The sequence below is a fragment of the Parasteatoda tepidariorum genome, chromosome 8 (genome assembly GCF_043381705.1).
Source record: "Parasteatoda tepidariorum isolate YZ-2023 chromosome 8, CAS_Ptep_4.0, whole genome shotgun sequence".
NCBI lineage: Eukaryota > Metazoa > Arthropoda > Arachnida > Araneae > Theridiidae > Parasteatoda > Parasteatoda tepidariorum.
The window spans coordinates 90,416,989-90,431,466 of record NC_092211.1 but is presented as its reverse complement, the minus strand read 5'-3'; the positions used below and the strand labels follow the sequence as shown (position 1 = coordinate 90,431,466).

General features: G+C 30.9%; 1 protein-coding gene across 2 annotated transcripts in view; it reads right to left on the bottom strand.

Annotated features, from left to right (window-relative positions):
• The window catches only part of LOC107442146 (solute carrier organic anion transporter family member 74D), a 46,166-nt gene extending 33,398 nt beyond the window's left edge, over positions 1–12,768 (bottom strand). The window contains exon 1 of one of the 2 annotated variants that reach the window (XM_071184361.1): positions 12,141–12,768. In XM_071184361.1, coding sequence (XP_071040462.1) covers positions 12,141–12,753 — 613 coding nt within the window. In that variant the 5' untranslated portion in view covers positions 12,754–12,768. Of the gene's footprint in view, positions 1–4,384; positions 5,189–12,140 lie in introns of those variants that run through there. The other variant, XM_016055620.3, reaches the window with a different exon arrangement.
• Between the last annotated feature and the right edge of the window lie 1,710 nt (positions 12,769–14,478).

Genomic DNA, 14,478 nt, shown 5'->3' with positions numbered 1-14,478 from the left:
TCAGGGATTCTAAATTTAACTTAACTTATCTTTATAAAAGAATATGTAGATAAAAAAAGTGTCGATATATGCCTTCATTTTTCTTAATAGTTAAAGTTAAAACTGAACTTTTTAAAATAAAGTATTTATCGTGTCATTTTCACCAACTAGCAAAACATTTTTATAAGTTTAAAATGGTATTTTTTTAATATAATAACCAAGAAAGTTTTTTTTGAACTATGTTTATGAACGGAAATAATGTGTTAATTACGTAAAGTTTGAAGGCTAATAACCAGAAAAAGTCTAACTTATTTTTACAAGAGAAAGATGCAAAGTTATCATATCTTTGCTTGCGATCTCCGAGATCTGTAGACACAGTGACGTCATGAGGAGGGAAATCGTAGCTTCAGCTCTAAGAGCGGAGTGAACTAGCCCTTGTATTCTCTTTAGCCCTGGGTTTGGTGACGATCCATCGTAAGACGTCGGAATAATGGGCAAGAGAGGCAAAAGCAACTCCAGTGAAAACCCTGGTTGATGCAGGCTGGGCGCCGCACACGCAGAGCAGTAACCTCACCAAGATCCAAAGATACCCTCTCCCAACCAGAAGACTGCAAAGAATTTAGTGAATCCTTAAAATAAACAAAAGTAGTTACTCAGAAAACAAAACTTAGTTTGAGTGTTCAGACATAGCAGGCGAGGCATGAAACAAAGAACAATAAAACAGTAAGAACATTGAAGAAAGTTAGCAAACATATTGTGAAGATGAAAAGTGCTACTATTTGCACAAAGCCAACGAGAACAGATACAATTTCAAATAGAAGAGTTACAGCAAAGCAGCTGTTAAAAAACATCTCAAACTTGGTAAAGGGAAAAGCTCAAGTTTTTTTAGCTTTGCATTTTTTGATCAATTTTTAGAATAGGATGTGAATTATTTATTGTGTAAATAGGTTTCGTTTGATTAATGAATTAAAAGAGAAAATTTAAACAACGAAGTAATATAAAAAGATTTGTTTAAGCATTTTACATGCTCTCTCCCCAAAATGTGAATTAGCATCTGAAAAAAAAAGGTAATTTACTTTTAAAAGTTTCCCCATTTGCGAAACACAATTAACGCGAAAAGACTAAGATATTGTAGTTTTAACAGACAAAAAATATATAAGAGTAGAAAAAAAAATAAACATTTTGACTTCAGTATTTTTAAGGCTCATATAAAATGGATAAGAGACTGTAATCTTCAACTAGAGGAAAACAGTGCCGAATCTCTAGTGTTGAAAGATTCTGATTTCAAAAATTTTATCTGTTTGTGATCTTGACCACAAACACAGAAAGAGAGGAAAATGCACCCTTGCCAATGTAATTGTGTCAGACATGGTTAAACACTTAACTCGTAAAAATGTGAAGAGTCGGATGTTTCAGAAGAAGGGAACAACTTGTTGATTCATGATATGAACCATGTCATGATAGGAAGAAAAAAAACGAAAATCTGTTCAAATTCATATGTTTACATGAAAATCGTTTAGCTCGGCAATCCTTAATCCATTTTAGAACAGGATATGTGAGGTATTAATAATTAATTATGTGACCGGGTGTTTTATATATATATATAATATATGTAGCTCAATGAAGACAAAAAGGATTAAAAAAATGAGAGAGAGAAAAACGAAGAGAATTAATAAATTTTATACTACGTTATTATATTTTACGTTTTATTTTCTCAATATTTAAACTTATATATATAGTGTATAATTAATTTACGCGAAAATTATGTAGATACTTTATTTTTAACTGAATATTAGATTAACTTCCAAATTTGTAAAGTCAAATTAATTTTTGAAGTATCAATTTCCATTTACTACTTCGATGTTAGNCGTTATTATATTTTACGTTTTATTTTCTCAATATTTAAACTTATATAAACTTATATAAGTTTAAATATTGATATAAGTTTAAATATTTATATAAACTTATATAAACTTATATAGTGTATAATTAATTTACGCGAAAATTATGAAGATACTTTATTTTTAACTGAATATTAGATTAACTTCCAAATTTGTAAAGTCAAATTAATTTTTGAAGTATCAATTTCCATTTACTACTTCGATGTTAGATATACTCTAGATTATGTATTTTTCATCATACCTTTGATTTCTATATTCGAGGAAACAATTTGGCTTGCAAACAAATACAAATTTTTAAATAACTATGAAAATTATCTAAGTTTTTTTTAGTTGGAAAATCGACGCATGAAAATTGAGTTTTCCGTAATTTTATGAGTTAGCTGTAATTAAAATTTAATATGATTCTTGAGTGCGAAATTGACATATGAAAATGTATTTGTGTATTTAACACAATGAAACTGGGATAAATGTTATTTAATATTTATTTCCAAAACTGGCACAAATTGTAGCCAAATGAACGAATATTTAATTATGTAAATGTGTGACAATTAAGTAACCGTTCATAAGCTATGTCATCCTTTTTTATAATATTTTCTTCCCTCTTCCTCTTTGTCACAAAGCGTCACATTTCATTGTGCCCCCTTACCGCTTTTGTCACTTGTCAAGCTATATTATATAAACATATGCAATCAGTCCAGAAACATAAGACTTATACGAGTAGATCATATTTCAGACCTTATTTTTAAACTTTTTCATGGCATTTCTGCGTTTCACACAACTACGTTTCATAATGGCATTTGGGAAAATAACAATAACGATTATTATATATGTTCCTATTTTGCTCAAAAAAATGGAAAAAAAGATTTAACGCAAACAATGTAAAAATATGCAATCTCCTGTTTTTAAATATTTTTATTCTGTCCTAAATGTGAAATGTCACACTTCTTGGTGGTATCCCCTTCCTCCCCCGTTGTCACAAACTGTCACAATTTCACTAAAATCCGACCTCCCCTCGAAGCCGACATCATTTATAAAAGCTCATGACTGAGTCTGGTTTTTCCACATTAATTTCCGTATTTTTCGGTTGCTATCAGCATTAAATTAATAAAAGTTAGGAATAGATTGCTTTCCTGTAAAATACTTTTGTATCCTTAATTTAAAGGGTTTTAGATGCAATTCTTATTTTCTTTATTTTACTCTGCAATTATAACGCTTTCGACTTTGATCGTTTTTTAAAAGAGTAAAAAAAAAAAAAATTATGACATTATCGTATCTCTATGACATTACCATATCATGTTGCATTTCAAGATAAACGTTTTTTAATCAGTGTCTAAACTTATTAAAAATATTGCAATTCTTATTATTTTTCGATGTAAATTGCATTAATATGGAATCTTAAATTTCCGTGAAATTCGTTAAATGATTTTAAACTTAACGATCAACTTCATGCACAATGTGATGCTTGCACACATTGTATTTAATATATCAATCGCAGGCGAAAATAATAAAAAGCATTAAAAATGACAAAGACTAATAGAAAGCGAAAATTTTTATTTTCAATCATAACCGAATCAAAATAAATGGAATCATACGAGTTATTTCATATTATTTACCCTATTTGACTCAAAATAAATATTTAATGTAATGTTTTCCGTTTAATGTAATTTAATGATGTTGACCTGGGAAGTGGAGGCATAAGTGTTAGCAAACACAATTCTTTTTCAAACATATATTTTAAGTAAATAATTGTAACTTTCCTTAAAAAAAATTGTTTTATGCCGAAAAACAACAGTTATTGGAGAGCAATCATCGTGTTTATGTAACCAGGAGTTGGTGAGCAACCTTGCTTCCCGAATTCATTTATAAATACCATTGAATGAAAATAATTTTTACCTAACATCAAATGAATGAACGTGGACTCTATCTATTTTGGTTATAAACCACTAAATAAAAGTGGCCAGGAAAATGACATATTTTCTTGTGACGAACAAATTATTGACAGAAAAAATTATTTGAAACGAAGTTTTCTTAAATAATACCCTCTGCGTATATTCCAGAAATGCTTACACCGGTTGAGATAAAAAAAAATTAGATATTGAAAAATTTATGGGAAGTTTCAAAGCTAGTTACTATTGCAAACATTGTTTGTACCATGCCAGAAACATGAAATTTTGAAGTTCAATTTAATTTTTTAAGTGTAGAAAATAGTAGATGCTAGTACTAGGTTATTTTAAAATGCTAACAGCAATGCTATTTATTAAAAAAATTTAAAAAAGTTCTTTTAGTGGATTAGTATTAGATCTTGATGCAAGCAACTGTAAATTGTCATATTTCGTGAGAATCACTCACATACACATGTTAATAAATAAGATCCTTCCAAAAACGATTCTGGAAAAAAGATGCACAGTATTTCCAGGAAAAAAATCTTATTCTTTTTTAATCAAAATATTAGAACTAAGTAGTATCTCCAAATTAAACAAATACATGAAGGGTATTTTACTTACTGAAATACATCGGAGAATTTTTCTTTTTTACATTATCATCCAAATAAGGCGCACCAATAGTATAGTACGCAGTATATCCAAACCCGGTCAATAAATTAGCAACGAACAATATACTTATAGCTGTCAGGGAGGAAGTATTCAATCCCGACTGACAGTTTTCGTCTGGAAATTCGGTGTCACAATACTCCTGCTTTCTGTTGGATACTGAAACAATATCACGTGACAAGAAATGCAGAGCGGGTCCATAAATAAAATACGGTATGGTACTGACAAAACAACTCAGTGACACAACAACCATACCGATGGCAATCATTCTTGGCTTGTGACCTTTACCACCGTAGTATCCGACTAACAAACTGATGAATGTAGCACTGATATTGTCCGCAATCAGAATTATCCCCGATATTTTGCTCTCAAACGCAAATCTTTTCTCCAAGGTAGACAAAATGCCTACAAAATAGGTGAAATAAGCACCTTCAAGCACTCCCACAATGCAGAAGATGACCAGGTACACTTTGGGGTCAGCAAACCTTTGCAGCCATCGTGGTTTAAAGCGTCCTAAACCACATCGTTGGCTAGGATCCGGTGCAGGGGGTTGTGTGTAGTCTATATCGTTGGTCGATACAGGTGAAAACTTCGTTTCCATTTTTTTTTAAATACACATTTCTTTCAAAAAGAAACCTTAAGAAATAATAACAGCCTTATATTTTCTATTTCTTCTTCTGTATTTACCCAAGCATGAAAAGTAAGCATATTGTGTTTATCTCTTATGGTCATCTGCCGCGTTAAATAACAACATCTCTCAGAGGGGGAAATTTTTTGGACCATGAACACCGTCTTATCTGATAAAAGATTTCTAAATATTTGTGATTCTTTCTTTCTCATTTTTAATCTTGATGTGTATTTGCTTCAAAATTAACGAGCAATGTGAAATGCTTTTTTTTTACTATACAAATATAATATTCTTCCTCCGAACACGAAGAATAGTCAATAATTAAATCAACAGTTAGAAAACCACTTAAAGAAATTCTTTATTACTATTAAAATCTACATTACTAATTACATACTAATTATACTTACATTACTTTACTAATTACTAATTACTTTACATTACTAATTACATACTAATTATACTAATTACATACTACATTACTAATTACATTACTACATTACTAAATACTACATTTTTAATCTTGATGTGTATTTGCTTCAAAATTAACGAGCAATGTGAAATGCTTTTTTTTTACTATACAAATATAATATTCTTCCTCCGAACACGAAGAATAGTCAATAATTAAATCAACAGTTAGAAAACCACCTAAAGAAATTCTTTATTACTATTATAATTTGTTGTTTTTTCTTGTGAATTTACGTTAGTAAATTAAGCAAAACAAGTTTTTAGAAGCTCAACTCATTAAAATAAATAATAACTGTTTTCGGTATTTTTCGGCAGGGAAAAGTATGTTGTTAATGATTGATAGAGACCAAATAATAATNGTGATGTAGTGTGGGCATCACGATCCTGATTGGTTGTTGAAGCGTGGCATATGTTTACATTGGCAACTGCTCTTTCTATTCTATTTCCAATGAGCCAAGCCTTCTCTTAAGTGACACATTCTAAACTCTTTCACAAGGAGTCTTTCTTTCTATTTTCAATGAGCCAAGCCTTCTCTTAAGTGACACATTCTAAACTCTTTCACAAGGAGTCTTTCTATTCTATTTTCAATGAGCCAAGCCTTCTCTTAAGTGACACATTCTAAACTCTTTCACAAGGAGTCTTTCTCAATGATTTCAATTCTTTCACTCTGTATTTACGCAGAGACTTAACACAAGGACAGACACGAAGCCATGTGAAACATGAACAAACAAATTATACATCGAAGTTGCCAGGTACATATAAAAGAAATATATCACGGTTACAGTAAAATACAAAAGCAAAAAATATATCCAAGTTAAGTAAAAGAAGTAGACGAGAGTTAATTTTATTGCAACTAATTCGTTGTCCAATACTGTTCTGCATTTAATTAATTTGTCGTTCATTAACATTCTAACTTGTGTTGAGAAAACTTAGCTCAACTTTAATTCTGCCGATAAAGATTAGATGGTGCTGACGTCATAGGTCACATGTGGGGGGGTATGGGAGGTTTTTTTCTTCTTGAAGTGCAAGTACCCAATTGCCGTTAAATAAGTTTATGCAAACAATCTTTGAGAGTTATTCTAAACAAAATAAACACAAGGATAGTTTACAGACCACCTATTCCGTAGCTGTGCCTCACGTTTATTTTGTTTGATCTTTCCTGACACTATGAATCAAAAATAAATATTAATTGAAGAACGTGCAGCAGATTTGTTTTTGATTAAATAGAGCTATATCCCAGGTTACATAACTTGCGTTATCTTTTAAATCATTGATAAAGCAGAATTATCTGTTATTTAATTTTAACGGTGTGTAATCTAATAAGAAAAATTCGTTCTTTACGTATCCCTTTAAACGAGTTAATTTAAACGATATTTTGGTTGTGGGTCAAAATAACGTTTTGGAACCAAATTTCATGATCCTTGTACAAAAAGTTCAGGAGACACACGCAGACTTCACAATCTGTTCTGTGCCGCTAATAAATCCACCTGATTTATCAAATCTATAAAAGTAACTTAAAATTCTGATATAAATATCCGCGCTGTATCAAAACAACCATTTTATTAAAAATCTTTAGAACAACAATCTTTTTACATGGCCACTCAAAATTATTAATATGACTCGATAATCTTACGTTTTTATTTACACGTCAAACTAATGACATCATTAATCGTTATCAATTTTTATAGATTTACATAATACTCCTGCGTTTTGATTATTTATTTGAAATAATCAAACAGCCTAATATCGAATCTAAATTTATAATTAAGGGTCCAAATATCTTGATGGTATTCTCACAGCTCGTCCACTTCAGTAGTGTACATGGGGGGCTCTTGAACGTCGTCTTCCTTGATATTTGAAACCTTTTCCTCTTCAATAGGTGTTGACCGAATTAAGAAATTAAAGAATAAATTCGCCTCAAAAATTCTCCATTTGCTGTTTTCAGCCTTGCTACACGTATTTTATTGTCTTTTCCAGGATAAACAGCCAGTGTACCTTTTTCTTAAAATCGTCTTCAACGTTTCCTAACCTAAGATCATAAGAATCATTCTTCTTGCAGGATTGAAGAAGTGCAGCCAAGTATTCGTTGCGGAATCTTTTCCTCAGCTGACATCTTATGGTTTGCTGCTATCTATAACGTCTTTTAAGATCTAATTTATCTAATTCTGGTACTCCCACCATTGAAATTTCTTGTGAGAACATTGAAGGAGGCATTAAATCATCCTCTGTGAGATATGTAAGAGGTCTAGAATTGATAACTGACTCACAGTCACATAAAACACTGATCATTTCTTTATACGAAAGGCAAGCTTTTCCTAAAACTCGACGAAGAAGATTTCTAACTATTTTAATTATTATTAGGGCTGCAAGTTTGTCGCTGGAAAAAAAAACCTCAAATTCGCGGAAAAATCGCGGGAAATTTTGAAAATTACACAAATTCTAAACATAAAAAAATTTATTATATAAATGATGCAAAAGACAGAAATTGTGCAAATAATAAAGAAAGCTTAAAATACACAACAAAAGTATTTCTTTGAATTTCAAGCAATATTAATATTTTTATTTAAATGAACAGAATTTTGATACAAAATATTGTACATTGTCAGATTATTCTCATTTATCCTTCGTCTTTCATCACTCAATACATTTTTATACTTAGAAAACGATCTTTCAGCGTCAACGATTCTTTGATTTCAAAAACTCGATCAATTTTCCCTCACTAACGCGCAATTCCTTGACCGTTGCTTTGTAAGAAGTAATTGCTGTGAAAACTCAAACATTCTACATTCAAACTTCTAGTTACAAGTCCCTACTAACTACTAGTCCCCTCCCCCTTTATCTAAGAAACTGATCCATATTTAAGAAATCACAAGAGGCCTAGGAAAAATTAACTGGATGTGTAGAAAGGCAGTAGAAATTTCATTGCCCAGTGCAATAATATGTATAACAATTTTTCTGTCAAAGATTTGATTTATAATGTTTTCCTTCTTTTGTGATTCCAATTTCTTTTGTACTCTTACTGACTTCAGGAAAGTAATTACCCTCCCTAAGTGCAGAAAGATCACCTTAGTTGACAAGATTGTGATTATCTCTTAACTCTGAACTATTTTCAAGTCATTTTGCTATTGATTCACTCCCCTAAATACCTAATTAATTTTACAAGTTCAATTTAAGGTTCAGGAAAATAAAAAAATTCCGTTTAATAAAAATAATAAATAAAAAATGAAAAAAAAAATCAAGTTTTAAGCAATTTTCGCGCAAGTCAAGACATATTGAGAAATTCGCGGATTTCAGGAAAAAAGATGACAATTTCGCGGAAATCATCGCGGAAATTCGCGCCGCGACAAACCTGCAGCCCTAATTATTATTTCCCAAAAGCCTGACATTAGTTTTTGAATTGGATTTGAAAACTTCTCTATACGGAACTTCATGGAAACTACATTGCAGCATATTTCTCTTTTGTTACACCAATAGATTCCTGTGGACGCAGATAAGATTCTGATTTATCATAAAATGGGTTATGTTCATCTTTGTTTTATTCATCGCATTCTTCACCCCTAAAGTTAATAGTTATCTTACTTAATATTCGACGAGAAGTTCTTCCCGANTCGTCTTCCTTGATATTTGAAACCTTTTCCTCTTCAATAGGCGTTGACCGAATTAAGAAATTTAAGAATAAATTCGCTGCAGTGGCCTCAAAAATTCTCCATTTGCTGTTTTCAGCCTTGCCACACATATTTTCTTATCTTTCCCAGGATAAACAGCAATAACTTCAGCCAACGGCAGGTGTACCTGTTTCTTAAAATCTTCTTCAATCAATACAACGTCTCCTAACCTAAGATCATAATAATCATTCTTCTTGCGGGGTTGATGGAGTGCAGCCAAGTATTCGCGACGGAATCTTTTCCTCGGCTGACATCTTATGGTTTGTTGGTATCTATAACGTCTTTTAAGATCTACTTGCTCCAGTTTATCTAAATCTAGTACTCCCACCGTCAAAATTTCTTGTAAGAACATTGAAGGAGTGGGAGATATTAAATCATCCAGATCCTCTGTGAGATACGTAAGAGGTCTAGAATTGATAACTGACTCGCAGTCACATAAAACACTGATCATTTCTTCCTACGAAAGGCAAGCTTTTCCTAAAACTCGACGAAGAAGATTTCTAACTATTTTAATTATTATTTCCCAAAAGCCTGACATTAGTTTTTGAATTGGATTTGAAAACTTCTCTATAAGGAACTTTATGGAAACTACATAGCAGCATATTTCTCTTTTGTTTCACCAATAGATTCCTGTGGACGCAGATCCGATTTATCATAAAAGTGCATTATGTTCATCTTTGTTTTATTCATCGCATTCTTCACCCCTAAAGTCAATAGTTATCTTACTTAATATTCGAAGGGAAGTTCTTCCCGACTGAATCTTGCTTTAAAACTTTCTGTCAATCTGACGTAGTTTTCAGTGGATGGTTGGATAACTGTCTACAAGTTCCTTTGCTCTACTTCCCAGAACCATACACTGAATGAGATATTGAAATTTATCCTCGTCATTCCTTAACTGATCGTCGTGTATTCGGCTAAAATGACCCCAAAAACTTATCTAATCCTTTACTTTTCCTTTAAATTTAACTAATTCTATTCTAGGAAGTTTTAATTTTATCTCTTCAGCAACAACAGAAAAACTGTTTTCATAATATGTGGCAAATTTTTCTAAATATACTTTGAATTCAATGCAAACAGTGTTAAATTTTTCGTTATACTCTTACATTTTGTCATATTCTTCCGTTAAGCTTTCTGATTGGGCGTCAACTAATAAATTATGCATTTCATTATCTAATATTCCCAAATAATTTGCGACTAGCTCTAAAAATAAATATTTAATCCCAATATCTTTACGGGTGCTTTTAGTATTCGCGATCGCAACGCTTGAACACGCCCTCTAGAGGGTGGTTTCAGGCTTTTATTTATTAAGTTTTCATTTAATTTTATCAGAAACATTTGCAGAGTAGGACGCCATTTTTAAACAGCAAATAAGAAGCAAAATTCACCTAAGGAAAAGGCAGAAGAACTTGATAAAAAACGGCCCAGAATATTGGTAAATCTTTCTGAAACAGAACGCGCCCAAGAACAATTTGTAAATAATTTTTACCTTTCTATTATCAACAAACGTGCAACAGATAATTTCTGATTTCGTTATCGCATACTGTTATAGATGCGTGTATTACTGTAAAATAATTTTTTTTTCTTCAATTTATTACAAATTAAAGTGAAGTCAACATTGCTTACTTCATTCCAAAGAAATAAATGTAATTTGAGAAAGTGCAGGACTGTAATAGTTATAGAATATTCTTCCTTCTTATAGAATAGTATATATTACTGAATCTGTATAATTCAAAACAACAATTAAAGAATCATCCGAATTAGTTGAAATAGTATCATTGGTGTTGATTATTAATAATTTTCTTTATAGTTTTCCTTGTATTTTTTAATTCTGAATGAATAATATCAACTAGAATTCAGCTATTCTGCTTTTAAGTTATATAATGAAATTCATATCGAGATCTTACAATTATAAAATTTTGTTCCTATCATCATCAGTCATCTAAAAGTAGTGAAGGGGTGATCTATGTATAATGTATATATTATTTGAAGATAAAATTTTAAAATGAAGAATATTTCATTTGGAATTCTCCGGATTTTAGAAGCAAGATGAAGATATTATAATTTTTATAATAAAAAATTTTATTGTAAATAATTTTTTTAATTTGATGATAGTTCTCTACAAAATAGTTTTTACGTCTGATTAAAAACTTTAAGACTAGAAAAAATAAACAATACGAATTTTTTTTTTTTCAATATGATGAATTTTTAGGATCGTTTTTTTTTCTTTATGATAAGCATTCCTTATTTTACGTTTTTTAGTTTATAAATAATGATTTTTTAAGGAAACTTTAAATGTTTTGATAAAAATTGTAGTCAAAGAACTTTTTTTCTCAAAATTAAATGGTATAACATTATATGCTTCTGTATACTTTTGCATGATTTTAATGCTTGAAGTAATATGATACAGAAAAGTATGGAGTGTAAAATTTAAATAGACCTTTCACACTAGATCATTAAATTTAGTAGAACAATTTCTCAGGCGCTTGGTTTTAACCCTAATTACAATATTTTTTGCAAATATTGGTGTTTTGGATGTTCCTTCTTTAAAAAAAAAGATAGCCATTTTGTTTTTGTTTTTGTCTTCGGTGTTCCATTTTGTCATACGAAAGAATATCAGACATTTTTCTTTTCAAATTTAAAAAGCCACATTAAAGAAGGAACATTACCATGCTACACTGAGAAAATCTCAGTGCAACTGATGATCCTGCTGTTAAGCTAGCAGGAATTTGTCTCAAATAACACCACCCCCTGTAGATCGTTGCGTTCGTGAATCGCCAAACATATTCATTAACTGATTAAAACGTTTTGCAAACGAATTCTTTTTTTTTTCAATTTTGCAAGTTTAAAATTCTCATTGGCATCTTTGCGATCGTAGTTAATGCAAACAGGTGACGGTAAGGATATATCCTTTTTACCTCGAATGCTACCTGACATAGTAAACTAAAATACTTACTGAAATCCATTGACAATTGCTCTTTCCAATTGCTTGTATCCAACACACACAACGATTCGCCTGGAAAACATAAGGAATGTCCGAAACCCCTCAAGAAATTAGCTGTGAAAAGAACTGCGAAGACCAACAGGGACGACGATGAATGTCTTAAACACTCATTCAAATCATTTTCGTTTCCACAATATTCTAAATAATCGCCGGACTGGAAAATAAGCAATAGTTGGCTGTAAGTTCCGAGCACAACATAAGGAATGATAATGAGGAAGCAACTAATGGCTGTCAGGCATGTCCCAAAACAGAAGTGCCTGTTATTCGGCACTATCCCTTTAAGGAAAACATTTGCAAATGTAGCGCTGATGCTATCGGCTATGAGCATTAAAGCCGATAGTTTGCTGTTGAATGCGTATCTTTTTTCGATAGTAGAAAAAACACCGACTAAATATGCGAAATAGGCTCCTTCTAGAACAATTAATAGGTTGTGAGTGATGAAACTGCACCTCTTGAACTTGTTCCTTTTATCACAATCCTTCTCAGAATCGTCGTCAACGTTGGAATATAATTTTTCACACCCAGCTTCGTCAACAGAGACAGAAAGAAGAAATTCACAATCCATTTTGAGTTAAGAACAATCGGCTATTTACTATACAACCTTTCTTTTATTCTTCTATATAAAAATTACGTTAGGAAATGCTGTATTAAACTTAGATAATTAGATGAAAACACGTGTTTTAATAAATAAATAAATCGTTCTTTACATGATTTTAGACTGTTCAGATGTTATCGACGATTCATCATGAAGCAAATCTGGTTTGTTTCTGAATAATGATTTTGTCGAGTTACGCAAAAAAAAGTACTATAATGTGCAGTAATTTGAACTCATCATGTTTCGCAACAAATGAAGAAAAAATGATAAAATAGATTCAAAACTTTAAACCGCATTTTTCGAGTAGACTAAAGAAAAAGAGACAAAATGATTTTGTTTTACGACAAATCTAAGAAGAAGGAGAAAAAAAAGCATTGAGAGCAACATTTTTGAAATATGCGGTAGAAATTTTGGAAAGTGATAAAAATTTATTTCGTAAACATTGTGTATCACGTTTTTTGATTAAAGTCTGATAAAAGTAAAATCTATTTTTCCAATTCAACTTTTTTTTACTTTTTATTTGTTGAGACTGACCGAAATGTGAATTGATGACAAAATGGATATGTTTTGGTTGCACTATTTAAGTAACACTTGTAACTTACATCATTGAACATTTCAGATTTAGATCGGGGAATATAATTTCTACTTGTGACAGACAGGAAACGATTGAGATATGTACTGCCGTCAAGTTCCTATGATACTCCTCTTAGTCAAACAGTGGACGGAATTTTGATTGACAATAAATTCTTTATATTAGACTGACTCCTTATGCTAGACTGACGATAAATTCTGATTGTAGCGGTCAGAAAATGATTTAAGACTTGCATTGCAATAAGGCATGGAGGTTATACTTTTAATTTTTTTCTTCTTTCAGCAACCTCACGAAGAAGAATTTTATGGTACATCAGGAAATAGTCGATTGTATGTTTCCGTTAAAAATTAGTTCAGAAATAAACTTTCTTTTTATGAAGAGGCCTCTACCCTCATCATCATGGATTTTAGGTTGAATTTTTAAGTTTCATTTTCTTGAAGAAGAAAAATTTATACTCAACAAGCTTTGGATGACATAATATGATTCTATAGCACAATACTTTTTAAAATGGGCGTAAAATGAAGGAATAATTAGATTAAGAGAAATGGCGCTGGATCAATTTTTGAACCTCGATGGTCTTGTCCTTAAATCCTTATAGCAATAAAGTTGTTGATGTCTTGATTCAGTAATTTAAAATTGCATATTTGTTTATCTTTAGATTTCTTAAAATTTTATTCCATTTTAAATTCATAAAAGCGATGCTAAAAAACTTTTATAATGAAAATGAAAATTGCTCAAAAACAAAGAATTTGATGAGAAAAGAAACTCCAAGAACAGACAACTGACTTGCTACCTTTCAAAAACTGCTGATTGCAGGATTGTTTTGGTATAATTTTGTCAGAAATGAATTAAGAATCTTAAATACCGTAAACTTTATGTCTCAAAATATGTTCGGGTGACATTTTTGTATTTTACATGGTAGGAGGGGACTAAATATCAGTTTGTTTGTGAAAATGAACTAAAAAAACAACAACCGTATTTAGAATTTTTTTCCCTACCTCTTTGACAATTGAGTTAGGTCTATTGGCAACTCAAACTTTGAATGATTGACTGTAGTAAATTATCACTCCATTCAAAATACTTTAAATACATAAAATATACAT